The sequence below is a fragment of the Astatotilapia calliptera genome, chromosome 23 (assembly GCF_964374335.1).
Source record: "Astatotilapia calliptera chromosome 23, fAstCal68.1, whole genome shotgun sequence".
Taxonomy (NCBI): Eukaryota; Metazoa; Chordata; class Actinopteri; order Cichliformes; family Cichlidae; genus Astatotilapia; species Astatotilapia calliptera.
The window spans coordinates 39,839,605-39,866,052 of record NC_137443.1 but is presented as its reverse complement, the minus strand read 5'-3'; the positions used below and the strand labels follow the sequence as shown (position 1 = coordinate 39,866,052).

The following is a 26,448-nucleotide window of genomic DNA, read 5'->3' as shown; positions in this document are numbered from 1 at the left end:
TGATATTCCCCATTAATTCCTTCATTCTCCATGTAAGCAGCTGCAGCACGATACATGTAAATTTAATTTGTTTTCTCAGCATACTCTTTGAAATGATCGTGTGACAGGATTAGGGGTAAAGTCAAAGAACTTTCTTTTTTTTATAATATATATATATATAATTGAGGCCCCCGGCCTGACACCCCTCCTCCCACCCTAAAACTATTTAATGGAAATAGGTTAGATCTCGCCACGTCTCTTCCTCATCTCCTCCTTTTCTGTGCCTGCTGTGTGATGATGTGTGTGTGTCAGTCAGGCTCAGGGGACGCCCGGGTTCCCCCCTCTGCACCGGCCTGCCGCTGCAAACTCTCATCAGGGCCCTTAGCTGCTTTTCATTAGCATGAATCGACGTCGAGGAGGAGACACACGCACACATACAGTATCTACTCTTACGCGCTGCGTTCCTGCTGAGTGTCTACACTTTTCAATTTTCTTTTTCGCCTCTTTGCGTCGCTCTCTCGTTCGATACAGCTCATCTCTTCCTTCTCAGATTCCCTCCCTTCTTGCACTCGTTCACCCGCTGTCTTCTTTCATTAGGCTCCTTCCCTCCGTTCCTCGCTGCTGTCTGTCTCCCCTGCCTCGCTACTCTGTCCCAGAGACCAGTTTCGCAGCCAGCCGCAGATCTTACGACGACATTCTGTCGGAGCGCTATCCGCATCGGCAGATGTCTGAAAACTACTTCTGAAGGCACTTTTGGGAGCCTCTGTCTGGCCTGCCTGATCCCAGAACAGCTATTTATCTACAACGGCACACTCGTCTTTGCGCCTCCTTGTCGTGCAGAGCAGATCTGGGGGCAGCGACGAGAGGCGCAAAGACTTGTGACATTTGCTGGCGGACACAGATTGAGGCCAAGCAGAGGAGTCTCCAAAGTGCTGAAATAGGATGTTTTTTTTCCTGATGCACTCACAACTTGAAGTGAGCACTGAGTGATATAGATAAGACTGCTGCAGTGCTTATGTGACAAGGCCACTTGGGGTCAATGGGTGTCAAAGGTTAAGGGAAACCAAGAGGGGGCGGGGTTGGAAGCAGAGAATGACAGGAAATGGGAGAGAGGAGATGACAGGAAATGACAGAGAAAGACATCAGAAAACAGGGGAAATAGAGTGACTAAATACAACTAGATGAAACAAAAAGAAAGACAATAAGAACAATCCCCATGACATTTCTTCTATGTACCTGGGAGAAACAAAAACTGAATAAAACGATCAATCAAAGAAGCCTGAACAGTTTAAGTCTGAGATTTAAAAAAAAAATTGCAGATCGATTCCTAACCTGTAAATCCCCCAGGAGCCGTTTCTGCTTAGAACAGGGGAAATATTAGCTCATTTCACTGCTTCAAATGACAATTAAAATGCCTTTTTTGTTCTGGTGAGATGGATTTTGTTTTTCTTAAAGAAACATGTCAACATACAGGTCTTCTTCTGTCCTGTAAAAATATAGTTTTTCACAGGACTGCATAGAGTCCTGTGAAAAACCAAGTACACTCCATGATTCGGTGACTTGCAGAACTACCTTTAGCAGCAATAGGTTGAAGTGATGGTTTTCTCCGTCTCTCACATCACTGTGAACTTTGGCCTGCTCTCCTTTACAGCGTTGGTTTGGGGGACTTTATTGATGCACAGCTCTCTTAAGGTCGCACCAAAGCACTTTAATCAGGTCTGAGTTGGACCGCTTCATTGTAGGTTTTTCTGCTTGCGGTCATTGTCCCGGTGGCCTCATATTCAACTTCTAGAATAATTTGTTATGAGTTTAATGACTGCAAGGTGCCCAGGGCTGCAAAACAAGCCCAAATCATCACCCCTCATCCATCGTGCCTTAGAGGTGGTAAGAAATATGCTGGGTTCACCATTCTACCCAAGGATGCTGTGGCGCGCAGAGTGAAAGAGCCAGGGATCGAACCACCAACCTTCCAATTAGCAGTCTATCCTTTCTGCCTCCTTTTTTCCATCTGTACTTTGAGTCTTGTGGTTTCCTCAGATACAACTTTGGAAACCTAAGCCATTTTTAGAGAGAAGAGGCTTTCTCCTGGGAACCCTTCCAAACAAGCCCTACTTATTCAATTAGGGTTAGCAAGAGTTTCCATAATGAAATTACTAATACAATGAATAGCCTTTTAAAATGAGTAATAGGTCAGAGGGTTGGTTGAATATTTGAAATACTAAGTTAATAGTTGTAGATGGCTGAAATACTGAAAGTTATCCAGATCCAGTTTAAAATACAGTCACCTGAATGTGAAAGGTGTTGGAAGAGTTTGTGAGGGTTATGTCAGGTGAAACAGGCTGGGAACCATTTGTTAACAATTACACTGAGCTCACAAAGTGAGCTGTCTGTTAGCCCCCCAGCAACCCTGAACTGGATAAGATGGATGGATGGAAGGAAGGAAGGCAGGAAGGAAGAAAGGATGAATGGATGGATGTTACATAAAAGTGGGATCTAAAGGCCTGAAAACATGGATGTGTCTATTTCATACCTTATAAGCAGCCCCTCCATGAATGATTGACTTGATGAAGATTCCCAGGTCCTCTCCGGTCTCCCTGGACTTGTTCCCCTTTAGGCTGACCCCCAGGCCGGCCGAGCCCGTTTCATTGAGCGGGATCTCGTACATCAGCTGCTCCCTGCCATCCTCCATCACCCGACTGCTCAAGTCCTCCCCTTTCTGAAAAACAGTAAAGAACAGAGGCTCAGGTGTTATGTAAAACACTATAATCTGTTCACACATACACCTAGAGCATACTTTACATGATAACTGCTGAGTGTGATAGCTGATGAGTGAGGCAGGAGCACCATACCCAACTGAACTGACTGATAAGGCATGTACCTACAGCACAGTGCACCGACTATACTCAACACCACGAAAAAAAAAAAAAAAAAAGGAGGAGTGAGAGATGGATTAAAGAGATGGAAGGCAGCTGTGGGGAGTGAAAAAAAAAACTGAGAGAAAAGGAAAGGAGACGGCAGGAGTGTGTGTTGTGTACTGGAAAGACAGATGAAGGTGTAGCGAGAAAAATAAGCACGCTACTGTAGAGAGGTTATTCCATTTGGAGATGAAAGGCGTAGACGGAGAGCAAGCCATTTCTAAAGGAAACATAATAACCTTTTCATACCTCCTCCTGGAGCCCTGTGGGGGAGGAAGGGGAAGGAGAGGAGAGGAGGAGGGGAGAGGATGGTGGCGCAGAGGAGCATTTAAAAGTAATAACCCGTCCCTGAGGTATATCCACTTCTTCTCTCATTCACCCCCCCACCTCGTTACATTTCGTCCTAATCTCTCAATCTCACTATACGTCCCTCCCTTCTCCACCTGCGGGTTCTTTCCTCTACATTCTGACGCTCTTTTTTTCTTTTCACATCCGCCACCCCACGCCCACACCCTACCCGTCTGCTGCCATTTAATGTGAGGAAAATGACCAACAGCAGCACTGCTCCGAAAATGAGACGAAGGGGAGTGAAAGCAAGGGAGAAAGAGGCGACGGAAAGAGAGAAAAGGAAAATGTCTGTCATTAGAGGACGGCAAAATGGAGAGCAAGCAAAAGGGAAAATGCCAGGTTCAGACACCCAGGGGGGAAAAGAAAGAAAGAGAGCCTGCGGAGGGGAGTCTCCTCAACACCACTTCACTCCCAAGCTTCTTTTTTTTTTTTGAGAAAAGAGATGGAAGGTTAAGAGGGGTTGTGTGTATATGCTTGTGCTACACATCTCTCGCTCTCTCTTTTTATTCTTGCTCGGGTTGAGGCGGAAAGTATGCGAGAGGTTTCAAAAAAATACGGCAGAGACAATAGGCGCTTTAAAGTCAGCTCTGACTCATAAGATAAGTAAATGTCAGATTGGATTTTGTTAGGAATATGCATATACATTATCACCGCCACGCCGGTTGTCACAGCTTTAAAGATCTGAGTACCCACGGCAGGATTGCGGGAGCCTTACATCACACACCTCACTCTTCAGTGAAGCAGGAATCCATGTTCACATTCCCCTCTCATCGTGGCACAGTGCTGAAGGATGTGGGAGTCAAATATGTCCTCAAGTATAATTTTAGCGAGAGAAAAAGAAAAATTCACTCTTCCTGACTCGCTGTGATCCTCCAGACCTGCAACACCGTCTCCCCCCTTGTCAGCGCTGCTTTGTCTGGGTGCTTAATTAAAACAACAGCCCGTTAAAGCCTTCGAGCCTGGAGGGATAGTCAGCTCCAAAGAGAGAGTCAAACCTCTCGACTAAGTGATGGGAAATGAGGGAAACCTAGAAGGCCGTCTGCATGGTAGCAAAGAGGTAAGCACTGATCCGATACACTGTGCTTGGTCAGTTCTATAAAAACAGTCACCTATTTTCAGGTGCTCAAATTCAGCTTACTTGTAGGCTGCTTTACAAAGAGGTGTTATCAAGTTCTTCTTCTTTTTTAATTAAAAGTGTTATAGCTCTGGGACCACCTGAGAGAAACACCAGTAACAAATACAGCAGGCATCACTGTCATCAGATATGCCCTTGATTAAATCAGAAACAAAGATGAGCTCAGTTGGAGGAGGGTTTCAAAGTGGCATGCACTGTACAGTACAGCAAACCTAGAGCACTTATAGTTTCATCACAATATAAAGAAGAATTAGACAGAGGTGGGAATTAATAAGCATTTGCATCCTGTGCCGTCTTTGGAAAAAGAAACGGTCAGCACTTTTTTTCCATGTGAATATACGATGGGCTGCCTTTGATTTCATCCTTATTTGTTTCTCATCTTCTTCCAGTTATCCAGTTCAGAGGGGCTGGAGTCTATCCCATCTGTCACATGATGAAAGGTATGCACTGGATGCACTCACACTCAGACTTACAGCCAATGTAAATCACCAGCTAACTTGACACGCATGTGTTTGGATGGTGGGAGGAAGCTGACTTGACTCTTGACTTGATGAAGTAAATACTGCCCACCCCTGCAGAGGACCGGGTGGGCAAGCTGACTGGGATTTATTCAGCTCATTTTCATTGTACGTCACCAAGTTACAACAGCAGTCATCTCGAGGCCAAAAACCCCACAACAATATAGACATTAGGAACCCGACAATCCAGTATGAGCAAGAGATCTGCAACAGTAGGTGGAAATAAAGAACCAGCTCACTGCTGCAACCAGCTGGAGTGGGAGTCGAGAGAAGAGCACAGGGAGGTGACTAACAAACCAGACAAAGCACAAACTTTGGCAGAGAGACGACAAAGTTGAAGACAATAGCAGCACATGCACAGGAGGAAAGTGGAGGTAGTTTAGCAGCCTGAGCCTATAACCTGATCCAGATGATAAGATATAATGAGGCCCGATCATCCAGGACTTTGTATGTGAGGAAAAGGATTTGAAGGATTTGAAATTCCACTCTGGATTTTACAGGGAGCCAACGAATGAGACAGCTCCGTCTTTCCAGTCCCTGTTAGTGCTCTCACTACAACTATTAGCAAACCCCAGTAATAAGGACTTACTTCTTATCAAACTGCAATGTCCCTAATTCAGGTCAGGTCTCTCACACCTCATTTTCCAGTCTTGAAAACAGAGGTTAAAGAAACCTCAGTTCAAAAATGTTCAAGACCCACCTCAGAGTAATATGGATTAGCCCAGAATTGCCCTCATCTCCCTGGTGAGGTCAAGAGCTCTCCTTCTCCTATCTCACGGAAAATTCCGTTTTCAGTGCACGTGCACTGAAAATTTCCAGTTTCTCCATTACTCTTGTCACATCATTTTCTTGCATGAAGTAAACTTTAAGGTGAGTTAGAAACATTTCTCATTCTGATGGGCCAACAGCTCGCTGGTCTCAAACTCTGCACATACATCAGGCTGCACTCAAATGACAGTACGTAAAAATGTGTTTGAGTTAAGAGGAGACTTCAAATCGGAAATAGGGTCATTTCTGCGTTTTCATTTTACATTCTGGCCTACAGAGGTACCCCAATCTGCACAAAACATTCAAAAATGAAACGATAGCTTTATCGTTACACATCTTTAACTCGGTGCTCATAATCAGTTCCACGATACGAATAACGAGCAAAACCCAACCTTCAAAAGTCACAGAATCTATTTTCTGCTCGAGTATAATTTGAGATTTTCAGTCGGGGCTTATTTTTATCAACAAGGCATTTCAGAGTGCTGCTACTCAAAACCAGAGGCATTACAAAGACAATCTGCTTCTTCCTGCTTGAGAGACACTTGAGAAGACTCAGGTGGCAACCTGGGAGGTTTTAAATACCTCTGTGATCTAACTGCAATAACACACGAGGTGAAGGTGGACACATCAGAGCACAGCAGGCTCTTGAAAAAAAGACACTGAGAAGTTATTAAAACAAGATGTTTATTTATTCTAACTCACTGCTTATTTATATTTATTTACACAACCAAGTGATTCTCAGTAGTGGTCCAACCACGCAAACCCACTCCCACACATCGCTGATATTCCCGCTAATGCCCGTTCCTTGGGGGCAAATGGCATCCTCCAGGCGAGTGGGGCCCCTTGCCTCTCCCCTCCGCTGTTAGCCCTCAGCAATGGATCTTTAACAAGCTTTTAGTCAGGAGTGAGGCCACCCTCTTCAACACCCAAATGAGGGGACAAAAAGGAGCTTTTTCTTACCCCAGGGCGGGAGGCAAAGAGGAGATGAGGGGAGGAGGAGGGGTGACACACGGCGATTACACACAGAGCCTTTTGTCGCTGAGGATTTCTAAATGGGGGGTTTCAAAGCGGGGGGATTAGCGGTGAGAGCGACATTCAATTAAGATGCGATCTCGCCGCGCTTGACGCCGACGATGGAGCTGCCAATTAATCGCCTTAATGTCTTGCCTCCTCGCCGCTTTACACCTTTACCTCACAATGAAGAGAAAGGAAAATAAAAAATGACTGATTGGGGGATAATTCTGGAACGGCGTGAAGAGCTCCTGACAGGGAAAATAAAAAGAGAAGGAAGAATGACGGGATGTGTACAAATAAAAAGAAGACAGCCAAAGAGGCCAAGTTGATGAAAAAGACAACAGCAACACAGCAAAGTTATTTTTCTCCTCACAACCTGCTTTTTCCTGTGAGCTGGCCCTGGGCTTGGTGGCAGGAGTGGGTCAGCCATGTGCAGAGTGACCCCCCCATCCTGTCCTTGGCATGACAAACACACACTTTCTCTCACGCACACATATATATCCTGCTCTTGACAAAAACCCGCTTAAAACAGAAAAAAACATTACAAAGCAACTCTCTAATCTCCGCCCCGAAACAAAACGAGGCCCCGTGAAATAATGAGCGCGCCGAGCGGAGGAGATGCAGAAATGCTGACAGGAATGAAACTGTGATTAGAAGTTATCACTTTTTAATTACTCAGAGAGTGTGCGCTGGTGCAGGAGATGGGGTAGAAAATCGACGGCTTTTTTGTATCCTAATAAGGAGGCTAATTCACACGCTTTATTGTTATTCTTTTGACTACAACAGACCAGCATGCCTCCCAGCGCCGCTGAGCGCTTTCACAGAACCGCACGCTGCTCATGAAACATCAGTAACTCCCCTCCCTCCATTGAAACTAATCAATCAGCAGTTCAGCCAGTTCCTCTAAAAGTCTACTTTACTTGTACAAGCGAGATAAAACAGACTATATGAGCACCGGAGGAGAGAATCTTATGGGTTGGCAGCGGTCGCACGGGGAGTATAAAAACTAGACTTGCAGTGTCATGCTTCGCTTCAACTTGCTGTGCCACCAAGTGCCTGCTCTGCTGAAGTGCCCCTTGGCAAAACACTGGACCCTGATCAGCTGCTCCACAGCTGGTTTGACCTCTAACCTCCCCGTGTGCCTCAGTCAAGGCCTTACTTGTTTAATTTCAATTAAATTTGATTAATTTTTATGCGTGCATACGTGCAGCCTCCTGAAAGTAATGAATTCTACCAAATTTCACAAAGACATTGAAGTTCTGGCACAAAGTGAGCACCGCATTAGGTCAGTGAGGCCTGATAGACCGACAGATCAGCTGCTCTCAGTGTCAGCCCACATCAGCTGATAGATCAGCTGAAAGCATCCTCCTGACTAATTGCATGTAGGATGCAATCTTTAAGGCTACATCTACACTAATCCGGATAAATTTGAAAACAGCGTTTTCGTCTAAAAACGCTCTGCGTCCACACTATCGTTTTCATCCACACTGAAAACGCAACGTTCCTGTAGTGCGCACGCATGAAAACTATTCGACCTGCGTCATTTCCGTCAGCCGTTTGTTTACTTTCCGTCTCTTTGACACGTCGAGGAGGAACGTCGAGGTTTATCTGGAGCATCTGGAGCTATGTACAAACTGTTACAAATCTTTAATAGGGCTGTAAAAATTGGGAGCAAATAGAACAACTGCTGTACAATGCCGTCCGCCACCTTAGTTGAACTGGTCACATGACTGCATCATATGACTAAAATGCATCATTGTTTTCAAAAGCCTCTGTTTTTGCAGTCTAAATTTCAAATGTATCCACCTTGGAGAGCGTTTTCAAAAAGCTCAGTTTTCCTTAACCAAAAACGCTGCTTCAGTGTGGACGAAAGGCGAAAGGACGAAAGAGAAAAAGATGCGTTTTCAAAGGAAAACTTATTAGTGTGGACATGGCCTACGTTGGTCAGGCCTGCTGTGACATGCAAGCCAATTTGCAACCCACCTCCACCCCAGCTCCTCTTTTACAGGCTATTTCTGATTAGACCTGTCACTGACACTCTGAGTCATAAAACCAAATATAAATTAGCTGCAGATGAAAACAACAACCACTGGATGTAAAACCACTGTACTGAACTACAGACACTATATTGATAATCACTTCACCTGAAAAACTGGATTTGTGCACTACTCCACTACTTACACCCTGACACTAAGGATATTCCATCAAGCACCACTATGGGTTTAAACACAAACCAGCAAACCTAAACAATCCAGTGGCTATATATTGTTAGGATTAGTTTTAGTGCTAAAAGGCATGAAAAGCAGCAGGTATTACAGCTGGGGGATACACTGTTTACGATGAACTTCTAGAAAAATAAAGAAGCAAACACTTCACCCGTTTTAAGTTGCTCAATGCTCAGACTCCTCTACATTTACATAAATACAGTGAGCTTCTCTTACGTCGATTTCCTCCCCTAGAAGCTGTCTTTGTACCACGCAAGAGAAAAGAAAACTCCCTGAAATCTAATCCGAGAAGAGAAATTTGAAAATGTGCACCATGAACATTTTGTAAGGCCTCCAAATGCTTTCGATTTCTAATGTGAATGAAATGAATGGAATGCTGAAGGTCACAAAGAAACACTGTAATACAAATTCCTTCAGACTCCGTTTGAGCTCAAACCTCGGACATTTGACACTAACTCCGGGAGCTCCGAAGAAATCGGGCTACCAGGAGAAAAACACGGCACAGACTGGGTGTAACAGTGATATAAGATACTTTCATACTCCAAAGAGGTTCTTTCATAAAAGCACTGAGAGAGAACAGGGTCATAAGGGGAGCCAAGCAGTTTTTCTTACACTTTAAACATATCTGAGCTTTACAAGTAGTGTAAAATGGCTTCCTTGAACCTTTGTTTCAGTGTCAGTTTCAGTCAGACTCTGGATACAAGGACACACTATCTGTGCACTAATCTATCCTTTCAACTCACTGTACAGCTCTGACAGGGATACTCGAGTGTTTTCCATGCCGCATCTATGCAAAATCCAGCACAAACAACACAAAGTCCTTAACCTGTTTTCAGGTTTCACATAACATCGCATCATCGACCAAGCGCACGCAAACGCACTTTCCTTAAGTGATCCTTGAACCGAGCAGACAGACAGATAAATGTAGAGACGGGCATTTTCAGCTGAACAAAAATGTTTCTGCTCAAGAGCAAAATGAGCTTTGATAGATACAAAAGCTCATAATGCAGACGAATTACCTGCAGCAGCAATATGATGCTGGTCGATGGACTCGGCTAATTAACCTCAGCAGCTGCTGGATGTAAAACCGCTGTGCTGAACTACAGACACGAATGTTTGCTGTGTGGATGCATAAGGACGCTTTCTACAAGACGTTAAAGCCTCTAAAGCATGGAAAAATAATCACTAGTCGGGCAGGCACTCAAACACATCCTTAGGATGGAAGAGGCAGACGGGCACTTTTAATGTGTCTGCATCTTCTTGATATCCGACCACCGGCACGAAATTCCACAATAATTCAGTACAAGCATTTGGAAACATCCAGTATCATTAAGGAGAGCGCAGGAAGGTGGGAGGTGTGTCCTGTAGCATTGTGTGTTTAAGTGTGCGTTTGCTCATTTGCATGCATTTAACTTCAAACTTTTTCTCTGCAGTTCTTTCCGCATCTGCGTATTTATGGTTTTTGTTTTTAGTGGGGAGGAGTCTGCACATCTAAAGTCAATCAATAGAACCACTAGAGAGAGAGTGTGTGTAGTGTCTTTGTGAGTCTATCTCTAAGTGTGTGTGCGTGCGCGCTTAGGGGACATCAAAATGTCTTTGAGGTGGAGGACTGTGCTGGAGATAAGGGCCAGATCTCACGGGGCACCAACAACTTCAACAACTTCGACAGATACAGGAGTGAGAGGCCCCCCCTCCCTCCCCCCTCCCTCCCCAACTCTTTAAGTCTCTCTCTAATGCACAAATACAAGCAAGTGTTAGATGAAGACTGTAGAGTCTCTTCAAAGTGCACTTGTTATGCCAAGACTGCTGGGCCATTAATGAGGGCAAACTATTTTCGGAAGCAGCAACTTAGCTGTTTAAAGATGTGCGATGTGTTCGGCGTGCGCGTGTGTGCGCGTGAGTTTTATATCAAGGTCTAGGTGTTCGGGAGTTTAAGTGTGCGCAGCTCGCCTAGGTGTGAATATGCATCAGTCACTACAAAGCCCCCGCGCGTCTTTCTCACAGTGCTTTGAAGTAATGGGAAGGGAATAATCAGAATAACCAGAGGACAGAAAGGAGAGAACAGGCGAAAACATCATTTACGCAGAGCGAGTGACTTTCAAGGGGCCAGCTGGCTTTCTGTGTGTGTTTATTGATAAGATGTCCCTTGTGAGGCTCGGTCACATTGTGCCGGCTTCTGACCCCGCCGGCCGCAACAGGTAAACGGTCACTTAACACCCGGGGCGTGCCGACAAGCATGGACACACTTGCGCGTTTCCTCTGGGGCCCTGCTGTGGCTTGTGTGTCTGAGCGTGTGTGTGACTTCCTCTGGCATCACTGTGTCAACAAACCAGAGAGGAACAGGAAGGCCAGAGCTCGTGCTCCGGGTGTGTTTGTGTGTCTGTGGTGCAAAAAAAAAAAAATCAAGATGAAGAGGATTTGCTCCTTTGAAAGGAAAAGAAAGGGAAAATGTCACAATGTAGGGATGAAGCAGAGACCACCAGAGAAAGCAAGTGATCAACAAAGAAGAGTGAAGGGACGTTGTGTGGATGCTGCGTTTTTGCGTATTCACGCTCTCTTACCAGCTCCCTAGGCAGGAACATGTCCTCCTGCCGAGCCACCACCAGAGACACGCTCTCTCCCTGCTTGGTGCTGCGCAGCATGGCCACCAGCTCCTCCTGGCTACGGCCTGTCATGTCTACTCCGTTTACCTACACACAAACACACACGAGACGGGGAAAAAAGGCAAACACACAAACAGGAGTAGATTAAAGCTTAGTGTATTATCCACTGGCAGTGCTCCACTAACACGTATCGAATGAAAGTAACAGAGGATCAGATGGAGATGCTTCTGTGTGTGGGCTGGTTCTCCAAAATGAAAATAAAACATATGTTCTTGTGTTTCTCTGCGATAGCTTGGCTATATCGGTCTAGCTTAGGGGTTCTCAAAATGGCATCTGTGACACACAGCCATGGGGTCCACAAAATAATTTGCTGTAAATCATAAACACTAGCTGTTTGATAAAATAAGTGTTTGGTTATCAGAAAAGCAGATTTTAAAAAATATGCTCTAATTAAAAGGAAACACTGCTCAAAAACATTAAAAGCATCAAGTCAGTTGAACTTGTGGGATATTGACCTGGTCAGTTAAGTAGCAGTTGGAGTCTGTTTATCAGTTTCAGCTGCTTTGGTGTTAATGAAACTAACAGCAGGTGCACTAAAGGGACAACAATGGGACGACCACTAAAACAGGAATGGTTTTTACAGTTAGAGGTCACTGACTTTTTTCCTTCTTCATCTTTTCTGACTGTTTTTTTTAACCTAGTTTTGCATTTGGCAGAGGTTACACAGGTATACCAGCTCCTCCAGGATGGTGCATCAATATGTGCCATTGCCTGAAGGCTTGCCGTTTCTCCCAGCACAGGAGACAGATTTCAGGAGACAAACAGTTACTCTAGGAAAGCTGGACAGGGCCGTAGAAGACCTTTAACCCATCATCAGGACCAGTGTTTGCTCCTTTGTGTAAGGAGGAACAGGATGAGCACTGCTAGAGCTACAAAATGACCTCGGATAGGATGCTGGTGTGAATGTCTCTGACCAAGCAATCAGTATCAGGGACCAAAATATCCTAATGGGCCTTGCACTCACTGCCCGGCAACTGGCATTTGCCATAAGATACCAGAATTGGCAGGTGTGTTTTCCACAGGTGAGAGCAGGCTCACCCTGAGTACACGTTGCACACCGTGTGATCCAGAGACAGTTAAACTTCCTGCTGATAACGACAGGTCTCGGCTCTACTTCGCACACATTGGATGATCTTCATAAAAACCTGTGTTTTACCTCCAGGATGCGGTCTCCTGGCTGTAGGCGTCCATCCTTCACTGCTGCACCTCGCGACAAAATGCTCTTCACCAAGATGGGCCCCGGCCCTTGGACAGATGAATCCCTTGTTACCACAGTGAAACCCAGACCCTCAGAGTCTGTGGGAAAGAGGCAACATGAGTCACACTGTGCACGGGGGATGTCTCTGCTCCTGAAAATGAGACTTAATTACAAATTTTATGACTTTTTAATTTCATTTTAATTGAATTTCCCTCTCATCATCCCAGTCTTTCACTTTTCTCCTTCTCCAAGTTTTCTCCCCTCTCTTCCTCTCCTGAACTCTGTCTGCAGTCTGCGTCTTCTCCCCATTAACTACTGTTTAAGTGCCTGTTTCCCTATGGGGGTTAGTTGCCTGGCTCAGCCTCTGAGCCCCCGGGAGCCGGCTTCTCTCCTAGCCGGATTAGACAGACTCTGTCTTTAATTTCACGTGTGAGCAGGCCGAACGGTGGCTGATGAAGGGAGGTAGAGGAAGAAGATGGAACGAAGGTGGAGGTGGAGGGAAAAAAAAGAGTGACGAGCAGAGAAAAACCAGAGAGATATTATTCCCTTCTCTAGCTTTCTCCCCAGGGGTTGCGATGTGATTTCCACAAAGATTTTCCTTGTGCTTTTGAGCCTACATTTACTTTGTGTGTATTCATTTACATGTGTGTGTGTGTTTTCTGAGCCCACACACACATGCATGAACCATCATCCCCCAGAGCCTCCGCCCTCTCCCTTTTTCACGGCCTCACAAGCCCCAAGCCATGAGTGAAATGTGCCACACTCTGTGTGTGTGTGTGTGTGTGTGTGTGTGTGTGTGTGTGTGTGTGTGTGTGTGTGTGTGTGTGTGTGTGTGTGTGTGTGTGTGTGTGTGTGTGTAGGGAGAGCAAAGCCGCCGTGGCATACTAAAGGCGGTGAGCGATGCTATCTGGTCTCCGAGCTAAGCCTCTGCCTGCCCTACATTAGCGCACCTAAACCTCACCGCCTGTCAATCACGGAGAGAAGGAGCCTGTTGCCGAGGGAGAGGGTGTTAGAAACCCCATAATATCCTCTGCTCTGATCTTGCATCAGGTGAAAGGGATAGACGGGGAAGCCAGGGAAGAAAAAAAAAATCTAACAAAAAGAGGGTGAAGAGAAATGGGGAAGAAAAGTGTGATGGAAAAACGAAGAAACTAACAATAAAACAGTCGTGAATGGGCTTTGAGCTGGAAAGTGTGAGGCCCAATTTCTTCTATCCTTTCATCTGGATGTCTTGCCTTTTTTTCTGGATACCACACGTGTGTGTGTGTGTGTGCATGTAGCCCAATTACAGCTATCTTTTCACTGCCCCGTAACACTACAGGTTGCTAGAACAGACCCTATTCACAGTCATAAGAACCCATTCCCATGCTATCAACACTTCAGCACTGAGGGATAAGAGATGAGGTGCCTGAGATGCCAGACTGAGTCAGTCTAGGTTTAAACCTACGGGCGTAACAACTAGACAGCTCTGAGTCATTATTGAGGAATTGGAAAAATGAAAAAAATCTTCATAGTGAAATATTAAAGCTAACCACAGTGGACGGCAATTTTATTGGAGTCTGAATGTGATAAAAATCAATCAATTGTGTCAGTGGTGAGAACAACATCCAGGGCTAAGTGAGCCGCTTTGACTTTAACAAATCTGGAGAATAAAAGCTTTTTTTTTAAAAAAAGCACGAGCAGTCAAGAGTCCTTAAAAGGAAAATGCAATGGCAAAATAAATGGGAAAACTCCAGTATTTTTGTACTGCACTTGTGAAGATGGAGGCCTCACAAATAATGAATAGTATCAATGTAGCAGAGCCTGAGAAATCCTGAACAAAAACACTGAGTCAGAGTCTTTCACAGGGGTCCAGTGGCTCTGAATCCACAATACAAAAGAAGCGGTCGTCAGTCAAGGATCCATCTTCCCATAGGCTGTTACCTCTCAACTTTGCTGCTACTGCTGATGGACTCGTTAGGTTGCTAACAGAGCTGTGGAAAGGCCATTTTAAGATAAGAAAACTTCAAGTCGCATGAAGTGCAACAGCTCAACATCAGTGAGGAGCAGAGAAACCGAGGGATTGCTGAATCGCTGTAGCTATCTGAGACACTGCTGAGCTGTGGGTTCAACTTTGTTGAGAAATACATAGTTAACAGTCTGGTCCATAATTTGTTAGACAGAGATCATAATTTGCCTCTTTGCACCACCTGCAGCACCGTTTTTTTATACACAGCTCACAATTTTTGGGCAAAGTCTAATCTGGCTGTAAAACCTCTTTATTCCCATTCATGAAGGCATCAGTTGAGCGTAGACCTCGACAATGATACGTGTTCTTGGTCTTGACTTGGTTAGATGATGATTTATTCATTTTTTTCACCATTTAAGTGTTGCTGAACTGACGTATTCGTCCTTTCTAAGAATGAACCAGATAGCTGATTTAGTCAACTAAGATTTGGTTGTCTGGTTTATTTTGGTGTTTCAGCCCAAAGACGGGTGTTAAGTGACCTCACATACACAGACATCTGTTTAAACCTCATCCTTCAACTTCAGATTCACATTTGCTTCATTTGTCATGAAGTAGCAAAACAACAGGTCTCAGCTGGATATGAAACTACTTGTCAATTAAATGTCCAACTAATTTGAAGCTTCTGAAAACAGGGGCTGTGTATATAAAAGTTTATGTAATTCCTGCTCAGTTACTGCAAAATTATTTATAAAACCTCTTGAATTAAAGCTGAAAGTCTGCACTTCAATCAGATATTTACAATAAGGACCTAATTCAAATAATCAAGGAGTTGCTTATACACCATGGATTTGGAGAAACATAACATCCTTAGCTTAATTCAATTCAATGCATACAGCACTAATTGACAACAACAGTCACCTCAAAGGGCTTTATATTGCCTGGTAAAGAAAAAAACCCAACAAAATTGCACTTTGGCGACAGTAGGAAGGAAAAACTCCCTTTTAACAGGAAGAAACCTTAGAACCAGGCTCAGGGGGGGCGGCATCTGCCACGACCGGTTGGGGGTGATGGGGGAGAGAGAGAAAAAAAACTTAATGATGGAACATGATGATCATCAGTGAATACAACACATGTATATAAGAAATTTACCTTTCTTCAAGTCAATTTTCATCTTCTTGCCACCCTTCCTTCCTGTGAGGTTAGACATGTTGGCGGAAGCAGGACTCCTACTGGCCAGTGGACTCTCACTGCGGGGCCAAGTTGTCGGAGACGAGCTCGCAGCCCTGGCTGTGGACGTGGGAGACGCTCTCTCTAAAGAGCCGTACACAGACTGAACAGACTCCACCGGTTGTGAGTTTACCAGAGTTGGCTCTGGGGTCTTCGTGTGTGCGTCTGGTCGCCTCATATCTGTCCTGGTGTTCATTTTAGGTTCTGGTTTGGGTTCTGGTTTGGGTTCTGGCTTGGGGTCGGCTTTAGTGCGCGTCACCACTGGACTGCCTTTGGTAGACGAGTCTTTGCTGTCGCTGGTGAAAAGCTGACCTATGAAGCTTTTCTCATAGCGTGACTTGTTGGCTACAGGAAGAACCTCCACATGCACTGAAGGCAAGCCCATAGCTTGGCGGAACACTTCCTGAGACCTAGAGAGGGAGACAAGGATAATTTAGGAAAAGTAAAAAAAACAAGATGACAACTTTAATCGCTCTCTCTTTGCTTTGTGGAACATTACAAACCTGTAAACCAACAAAGGAGAACTCAAAAGTGAGGCTGAACACAGAAAGAAAGAGAACACAGAATTGGAAAGCAAAGAAGGAGAGGGTGAATGAGGCTTGTGCTTCACTAAAGGGCTGTATTATAGTTTGGATTAACAACAGTGACTCCTCCAGCTGGCTTGGGACACTGTGGTCCCTATCAGATGGTGAGACCTTGAAGCAGGATCCTATTCCAGCTTTAATACTTGTACTTGTACTACTTGTACATACTATTGTTTGAGTACTTACGATTGGTTTTTTTTGTACTTTTTATATTTTACATTTATATTTATTATTGAAACTTGCACCAAGGGAGTGGCACTCCAATTTCATTGTACTCTGTACAATGACAATAAAGGCTATTCTATTCTATTCTAATAGACCACTATCAGCCCCACATTCACACAAAACAGAGAACAGAGTGAGATGCAGTTAAATTGACCCATTCAGAAAGAGATATAGGACGGGGGAAAAAAACCCAGAAAGGACACGGACAGGAGTTTGAAGTGTGTGCGCTGAAAACATCAGAAGAAAAAAAAAATAGAATAATACAGAGACAAAAAAATACGCCATCGGTAGAGCAGATGTGGTGTGAGATAGGATAGAGCAGAGAATGTGAAGGATTTGTCTGGTTAATAAAGGAAGCAAAGTGAGTGACAGTTGGGGTATTTCTACAGCGTTATAGTGGTGACAGGATGAGTGGGAGTACACACACACACACACACTTTTTTTTGCTTTTACGTTTTTAGCTCCTCATCACATCCCTGACACGCACACATATACACCACATGTCTTGGGTTGTGTCAGGATAAGCCGATCCGCCTCAGATCCAATTTGGATGATGTTAACAAATAAATTTCAAATCTTTTCGTCTTTTCCTAGCAACAAGGTTACAATCTTCTGCCAAATGGAATCACCTGGAACACTTATTTTTGCCATTTGAGCAAAAGAATAATCAGACAATCAGCAAAACCAAAGCGCATAAGGACGGATTAAGCAAACAGCAAACAAAAAACTCACAGGAGCCAGGTCCGGAAGAAGAAGAATGGAGAAAGAAAGGGAAACATAGACGAGGGGAAACAAATGGGAAAGGGGGAGTTGCTCTGTTCAGTAAGCTTTTAAGATCCTCCACAGTCTGGGTCCACGGTTTAATTACGTCTCCTTTAGCCCTGTGGATATTCTCAGAGGAGAGCTAAAGATAAGCAACATCAACAAACGCGAGCAACCATTGTCACCGTCTAAGCAAGTAATGCAATTCCCACCTGGTGGCAACCAACGTCTTCAAGGTGGCTAAAAACACATTTCTGGAGCAGCTGATGCAAATCCTTTAACTCTTTCCTCCAAAAAGACGACATCTGACGACCCCCCCATTACCACAGCAGAACATCTGCCTCTAGCTCACCTCAAGCATCCTCCTGTCACACCAACCCCTCTACATGTCCTCCTTCACTACATCCATGAATCTCCTCTGTGGTCTTCCTCTTTTCTCCCTGCCATCCAGCTCCATATTTAACATCCTTTGCTCACTATATTCACTCTCCCTCCTCTGCACATGTCCAAACCATTTCAACCTTGCTTCTCTCCATTTCCCATGTCTGTTAAAAGCTCAGCCATGACATTAAACATCCTCATGCGACCAGAACAGACGCACTGAGGGGGATATGAGCCCGCTAGGGTCGTCTTTTAGTGTCTGGCACCAGGATCTCATTGAGTTCTGTGAATGGATGCATGGGGGCTTGGACGTCTTGTGGCGCATCCCGCAGACACTCAACCTGAGCAGGCCATTACACGTTGAGCAGTGTTGCCTGTAAGATGTTAATCTGTTTATTTTATTAAGAACATATCCCCATGCATGAAACATAGGTTGCATGCTGAAACTATTAAGTAAATCTAATACACTGTACATGTTTCAGATCAAATATTAGCTTTGATTTTGGTTTCTGTGTTGAAAAACTGCACTCCCACACACACTGGCCTACTTACTGTGCAAAGGTCTTGTCCTGCAGTGGTGTATCATTGATTTGGACGATGCACTCGTCCTCCTTGAAGAGATTCTCCTTCTTGGACCGACTGTTTTCCTCGATGCCTTTAATGTGGAGGCCAAGGGGTCTTGCGACAAATACAGTATGGAGTCAATATGAAATCACGGAGGTAAACACGCATGACTACATGGCAACATTTGAGTAACTTCTGCATTTTTATGAGTCAACATTGCCATCTGCCTTTCCTTGCGCCTGCCTGCTTGATTATGAGAGGATGTGAAGAAGAGAGCGTTTATGTGAGCTTACCGTCCATTGAGCGAGGAGCAGTATGGGACCACGTGTATACCCAGGGGCCCACGGTCACCAGGGAACTCGACTGTCCTCGTAAGACTACTGCCAAAAAATACACAAATCGGGGACATGAAATCCTGAAAACGCAGATACAGTAAAAAACAACAACAACAACAAAAAGCTACACACACTCAACCTTTCCATTTGCATTTTCCTCCAGGCTACACAGATAGGGATACAAATTAGCTTACAGGTAGCCCTGCCAAAAATCGGAATTATGTGTGTGTGTTTTTGTGTGTGGGGTGTGTGCGATTGAGGACGCAGGTGGCTACTTCACCCCTTATCTACCTGCCTCTCAACTACCCAATCTAGCCGGTGGACAAAAGAAGAGAGCAGGAGATAAAAGAAAGAGACAGATAGAGGAGCAGATACAGATGAAACAGAATGAGGTTCTCTAATAATGTCTGCAGAGCCTTGAACTGTGGCTTTTAGCCGCAGATAAACAAGGACAATACCACTAAAGATAAACAAGAAGAGGGCTGCTTTTGATATTGGCTAGAGGAGAGAGGGGGACCTGCACGCTACGAGAAGATCAGAGAACTCCATCTCTGTCTGCAGGTTTGTTCTTATAAACACAATTATGGATCGTGTCTTCACCAAATTCATACAGTACGGAATTAATATACTAGTGCGTGCAGATTAAAAGCATTCTTTAAGTTTAAAACTGCTTTTTTTTTAAAACTTATTTGTATGCTTTGGACTAATCTCGAGTATATCTGGTTCTTCTGGGCACCAGATTTGTTGCTGATGTGGACAAAAAGTTGTTATCTAGATGGGTTTAGAGTGGAAATTAAACTGTTGACCTTTTTGTTTGAAAGAGCAAAGCCTAAACACAGTGGAGGTTACCCACAATGATATTTTTAACATGTGGATGACAAGTGACAGGTCCTTATTTTTAAAGCAGTACTACTGCTGTGTGTCATGTTATTTTTGTCATTTCATTGTTGTGCATTGTGATGTGATGCAAACCTCACAGCACAGCAGTCTCGCTACCATCTTGTCAACCTTCCCTTTCACTCTTTGCTCCTATCCTTCAGTCACAAATCGCCCCAGACACTCGTCTCCACCCTGCCTGCGCTCCGTTCCTCACCTCTCTTGGGCACTCTCCATCGCTTTCAGGCATTTAAACTCATCTCCCTTCACCTTTCTTTCCATCTCCCTCTCATTCACACGTGTATTTTCTCTTACGTCTACAGAGTTTGATTCCTCTTCCCTCCAGAGCATACCTCCACCTCTCCAGGCTCCTGCTATAACTACAGATAACCCTGTCGTCTGTGAACATCACAGTCCAGGGAGACTCCTGCTGGACCTCATCTCTACATAGGATGGATGTGGTGTGCTTTCTTCTCACAAAAACATGACCAGATTGATTGTGAAAAATTACAAAATAAATTGCAGTTAAACACAGAGATCTAATTAATGGAAAGTTTTGAATATTTTATCCTCATGGCTCATCTAAGTGTGCAAATCTCCATTTCCTCCTAACTGCATACTCAAGTGTAGTTAAACAAGTCACTGAAACCTTAATTGCTACTAATGTGTGTAACTATAAACTGTAAACTATAAGTCCGTTTGGAAACCAAGTCTCTTAGTTTATTGTAACTAAATGGATTTAATTGATTGGTTCTTATGTAGTACTCTTCTGCTCCACACAAAGAGCTTCATGTCTCATTCGCCCACTCACACTCACATTCACACTCTGATGAACACATCCTGAGATGGAAGTATTTTTCCCGAGGATACTTTGGCAAACAGGAATTGAACCGCCAGCCCTCTGAATAATACAGTGAGCCACAAACACCCCATACCTCTTAAAAAGTTATGTGTACACGTAAAACCATGACTTCAGTCATCTGGAGAATGAAGCATTACATTCATTAGGCGTGTGCCATTTGTCCACTGTGAGTCTGTGGATTCTGCCTCCACAGAAAGAAGTCGTCCAAACTTTACGAACGAGCAAATAAACATCTGTTTAGTTGTAAAGTAAAGGTACTTTTGACCCGACATCACTGGGTGAAAGCACAGCTGTGTTTTTAGCCTGTAGCAGGGGAAAGGGAGACTCTTTCATGTCCTTATTTCAAGGGATATTTTCATTTCAATTCAGTTTTATTTATATAACACCAAATTACAACAGCAGCCACCTCAAGGTGCTTTATATTGTAAGGTAAAGCCAATAATGGAGAGGAAACCCCAACAATCAGCCCCTATGAGCGAGCACAAAAGTGTGGAGGATAAACTCCCTTTTAACAGGAAGGAACCTCTGGCAGAGTCAGGCTCAGTGAGATGAGGCCATCTGGTCATCAGAACACAGCCTGGAACATAACGGCGAGTATGAAACCAGATGTGAGATGAAACAGGAGCCCAGGAAAGTGTTAAAACTCAAGGAGATCTGGAGGTAGAAGAAGTCTCCTTGTTCTTATATTATCCAAGATAATAATTCTGTCTTCCATCGTTTAGACTACAACAGAATCTGCATTTCTTTAAAAGTTTCCCACATAGCAAAAAAGTTACAAGGCAAAAAGTCACAAGTTTTTTAAAAGAAAAATTATGTGTGTGTGTGGGATTTGAAAGGAAACACAAGAACGAGTCTGAGAACAAAAGCACAGAAGTTCAAGTTTTATGTGCTTCACGCACGTACACAAGCCTAAGGACTAGCTGGGATCATTACAACGCACTCCTCCGTCACTGTCACCCTGCTCTCGTTAACCTCTGCCAGGGTCACACACATACTGTACACACACATCCAATTTGCATTCTTATTGCTACATCGCTCGCTCGCAAACACCATCAGTCACATTCCTCCAAATTGAAAATTCAGATACACATATGCATCGCATTTACATCTATTAGAGAACACAGTTACATCTAAATTACAGATGTGCACAAACCATGAATTACACAAACGCACGCATGCACACACGGCGTGAGAATTTACTTTCAGAGAGGGTACACAATGATGCCAGGATTGTTTAGCATCATACAAACACACAGGTACAAAGCTAGTCCTGCATGATCTAAATGTATTCACGCGGTGTTGGGGGGGTTAACAAACAAACAAACAAACACACGCATACACACACACACACAGCTTTAGCCCATTTACATTCATATAAAAAACAAACGGTGGCACAAACAAGCTCATCAGAGGCAACAGTAGCTTGTTAGCGCTGCACGCTAATATGCAGAATAGCTCCGCTCACCCATTTTAGCATCCCACTGACACAAACACAAACAAACACAGTCATTCCACTGGGGAGGGGTGCGAGGGCTGGGACTGGAGGGGGGGGGAGCAGTGGGATGGATGAAAAGAGCAACGAGGAGTGAGACAGATGGAGCTCCCACTCTTGGTTGACTTCCTCTACGTCGACAGAGGCCGAGTGTCTAACACACTCGCAGCCGGGACTCCTGAAAATGTGCCCTCGCTCGCTCACCGTGGTGTCTTCAACTGCCAACCATCTGTTACCATGGCAAACTATCTGTGAGAGCCGTGCCTCCATTGTATCACGGGGCTGTCAAGACACCACTGTACTGTAAAACGCTGAAGAATCACCATCTGTCATTCCAGCCAAGTCCTCCCTTCTGAGCGCCCGCGACTCTGAAAAGAGCCATTTTCTAATCGGGGTGATGGTGTAGGGGGGGGGATCGATCTGCTGCTGCACAGGAATGTCACACAACCATCGGCTTTCCAGTCACGGCCTTCCTGGATGAGACAGGTGAAGGGGCTGTGGTGCAGGGTTTAATTGTTACCATGGTTACTGTGACTGACAGCCTCAGAGAAAGATGAAAAATGATGATATGACTCCCGTCGAGCCGGACGTCTGCAAGTGATGACTCCAAAAAACAAAAAAAGGCGGATGCTTCCACGGTGAGACGTCTATTCAAGCCTGAATACTGTACATTCACTCACCTGTACACACTAGGGCTGCCACAAACGATTATTTTGATAGTCGACTAGTCACCGATTATTTATGCGATTAGTCGACTAATCAGATCATCATCCACTGGACGTAAAACTACAGCTTATTGCACCAGCAGCATCTACTCTTATATAACTATCATTAGCTTACAGCTTTAAGCTTTTAAGGTGCTAACTAAAAATAAAGACAAGATGATAGTTTATTCAATTTTAATGAAATTAGCAGATTGTCTCGGTGGAGTTTAATAAACTCCTTGCTATCTAAAATATAACAGGACACCGGAGTAAATTCTCCAGCATCTCACACTTCTGATGATCAGCTGTCTGCTTGACGTTTATTCAGCTGTGTAAAAACTATAACTTTAATCTCAGACAAACCGATTTACTCAGGAACAACTAAAATACTGAAAAAAAAAAAGCCAAACAACAACATTTTTAATTTATCTAAGTGACTCATATATATTTAACCTGAGTAGCGAAAGACAGCGGTGGGTTTGAAAACAATTTGCCGGGAGTCCGGTGTTCTCACAGCGCTAGTGACCTAGCCCCCGGCTAGCTATCGAGCTAGTGGGTAACAGATGTCTCCGAAAACGTCGGAGCGCTTTTGAAAATATGTGGTGTCCTGATAAACTGAGCCGATATTTGAGGTTTACACAGCTACATTCTCGCCTGAAAATATGTTAAACGTTTATTTTGTGACCCAGAAAGAATAATAAGAGTAATATTAAAACTAACTAGCTACCGCCATTGTTGGAAACTAAGCTGGGCCGCGCTATGAATTCTGGGACAAAGCTGCTTCTTCTTCTTCTTCTTCTTCGGGGTTTAACGGCAGCTGGCATCCTTGTACATGCAGTGCTGCCATCTTCTGTTTCAGTCCGTTATTACACTCTTAAATCCTGCTACTTATTCCTGGGTCTTTTGGGATCTTACAAAGCTTCAAACGACGCGTCGACTATTAAATCAGTCGTCGACGATTTTGATAGTTGACATAATCGTGACTAGTCGACAAATCGTGGCAGCCCTAGTACACACACTCACACACATTTGACTTTTACAGGTCAGCCAGCAGTGCTTGGCCAATCATGATCAGATTATCCCAGAATTATTACACCAAAACCACCAGAAGCCACGCCTCCATAAAGACACAAAACAACCATCATTAGCCAAAAAAATACCAAAACCCGAGCAACAATAAGTGATGCATCCTGACCACTGTGTGACACAAAACATCTGCAAGGTACACAGACAGAGACACAAATAACCATAAATGATGTCTGCCCGCTTCATGGTTGTTTTGTGTCTTCAGGGAGTTTTTACATGTTTGTGCCGATCCTGGAAACTTGGTGCTGACTGACCCTCGGTGTGCTCTTGAGACAATGAGACAATATAACTCTCACCCTTAAATGTATGAAATAACTTTAAACGGCCTTTGCTGTCCACAGTGCTTACCAGATCATTGCGTGTCACCTAGTCAGACTTAATTAACCTAATTGTGAAAGCGCTGAACTCAGCCTAATTAACCCTGTCAGCTATCTCACTGCTAACACGGGAAACCAAACATCTTTAGAAATCTTCTTTCTTTTAATGATTGCCTAAATGCTACACCCTGTCATCACACCTGAGACAACAGATACGCTGGTTTCTGATACTAAATGGTGCCTCGGTGCTTGGTTGCTCTCAGGAATCGAAGGAGCGATCCTACCCGGATATACTCGATTACCTCAGACGTAACACGAGTTTAGCAATAATTCAGTTTTTGGAGGTTTTTGAGTTGGTTATAACTAAACCAGATATGCAGATTGCTGGGATGACCGGAGTGCACGGCACACAGGAAGAAGTTATAATCAAACTTAACTGAATTAATCATACTCAGTATGCTGACAGTGACATAAGCCAGTGTCTGACGCCACATTATCTACAGATAATGTGCTAAACACTGACAGTCTGATTAATCAAAAGTAAAATAAAGATATTAAGTATTAATTCAAAACATTATTAGTAGCCCTAGGTGTAACATTAATATCCCCAGCCTTCCTTTTCATCTAGACTCCAAGCACAGCTGTGCAACACTGCTGTAAACTGAGCTTGGGGCTATTTTTAGATCTAAAATCAGATCTGAAATCTAAAAAGACTCTTTAATGAGCTTTTAATCTTGGCTTTTCATATTCCTCTGCAATATTATTAGTACCAGTGTATCTGCTAGAATAAATTTGAACTGTTATTTGCATTTATGCAATAATCCAGGCCCACACTCACTTCTGTTGCAGCCTAAACAGATGAACAACTGTCCCACCCACAACCTCATAATGGGTTACACACACACACACACACACACACACACACACACACACACACACACACACACACACACACACACACACACACGACTGTTTAATCCTGTCATAGTGTCGGGCTGTCAAACAAAGAAAAGAGTCGTAATCCTAGTCTCCATCCCTGTGCCACACCAAGCTACCTTTAAGAGTGACACCTGCACACACACACTTACCTGAAGTTAATCTTGCTCATCTTGGCAGGGGGGTCTTCTGCAAGTCGGTCCAGAGCTCCTTTCAGTACATTGCCGATTTCCTGTATTAGACATGAACAAACAAACAAAAACATTAAGTCGTTGATAGCTGCAATGACAAATGAACAGTTTTTGACCTGTACGCGCGCTGAACAGCAGCCGGTCGGGGAACACGAGGAGGCCCGCCACCAATTAGTAAAACAATCTCACGCCGCCATCAATCACCTTTGGAGACAGTGAAGGGAGAATGACCACCGGACGCTGAGCTCTTACCACACGCCGCTGTCCTTCCTTCACTCTGTGTACATTTCTATCTATGTACTTCTCCCTGCCCTCCCTCCCCCTCCTTCATCCATCCCTGCCCTGTTTGTCGGGGCAAGCCTCTATTTTTAAGTCTACGAAGAAAAAACACAACAAAAAAAATCAACAACCCTGGGGCAAACGAATAAAAAGGAAGAGGGAGAGAGAGAAATGTGGGAGCAAAGAAAGAAAGCGACAGCGTCAAACTGTTGTGAGACGCTCAAACACACTCGAGGGGTGGGACTGAGAATTCGCCCCAGATCGGTAAAGACAAGAGGGGAGCAATTAGGTCCTTCTGCCTTGTCACTTTCATTGTGTCACCAGTACTAATGGCTGAAAAGCTTCCCGCCCACCAGCCCACTACTTAGCAACCCCACCACCACACCCAACTCCCCTATGGACCCTCTGTCACAGTACAGAATAAATATATGCTTTACATCTCACGCGCGCACGCGCTTCCTGCAGATATTACCTACACATACCGTCTCTGCAGAGCTGCAAACGTGGAAAAAAACATGATGTGTTTATGAATACAAACACATATGCTGCCTGCACAAATAGTGACCCACTTATCTGGGCTATGTGAGATTACCTACCCCCCCCCCCCCCACCCCCACCTACAATGGAGCACATGTGTGCGGGGGCAGAAAAGATGAGCTGGAGGCTCCATTGTTGCTGTGCATCTTCCCGCAACGCCATTAGCTAACGCACACGCAACACATGCTTCTCCATCTTTGGTACATCCTCATCACAGAGTGAGGAATGGAGCCCTTGGGAATGCGAGGCTGGCAGGAGTGCAGGTGAACACGTGTAACGTGAACATGCGCGCTTAGCTGTACATCCCGTTTTAAAGGAACTGTACCATAAAAAGGAACTGCAGCACCACGCACACATTAGGTACAGTAGCATAAAATCC

General features: G+C 44.4%; 1 protein-coding gene across 3 annotated transcripts in view; it reads right to left on the bottom strand.

The window, feature by feature from the left end:
• pard3ba (par-3 family cell polarity regulator beta a) overlaps positions 1–26,448 on the bottom strand; it is a 206,833-nt gene that overhangs the window by 124,327 nt on the left and 56,058 nt on the right. The window contains exons 1-8 of one of the 3 annotated variants that reach the window (XM_080296899.1): positions 25,458–25,928; positions 25,215–25,294; positions 18,748–18,834; positions 18,443–18,568; positions 15,861–16,348; positions 12,722–12,861; positions 11,464–11,592; positions 2,510–2,695 (exon numbers count right to left, since the gene is read on the bottom strand). In XM_080296899.1, coding sequence (XP_080153025.1) covers positions 2,510–2,695; positions 11,464–11,592; positions 12,722–12,861; positions 15,861–16,348; positions 18,443–18,568; positions 18,748–18,834; positions 25,215–25,234 — 1,176 coding nt within the window. In that variant the 5' untranslated portion in view covers positions 25,235–25,294; positions 25,458–25,928. Of the gene's footprint in view, positions 1–2,509; positions 2,696–11,463; positions 11,593–12,721; positions 12,862–15,860; positions 16,349–18,442; positions 18,569–18,747; positions 18,835–25,214; positions 25,295–25,457; positions 25,929–26,448 lie in introns of those variants that run through there. The other 2 variants (XM_026157796.2, XM_026157797.2) reach the window with 2 other exon arrangements.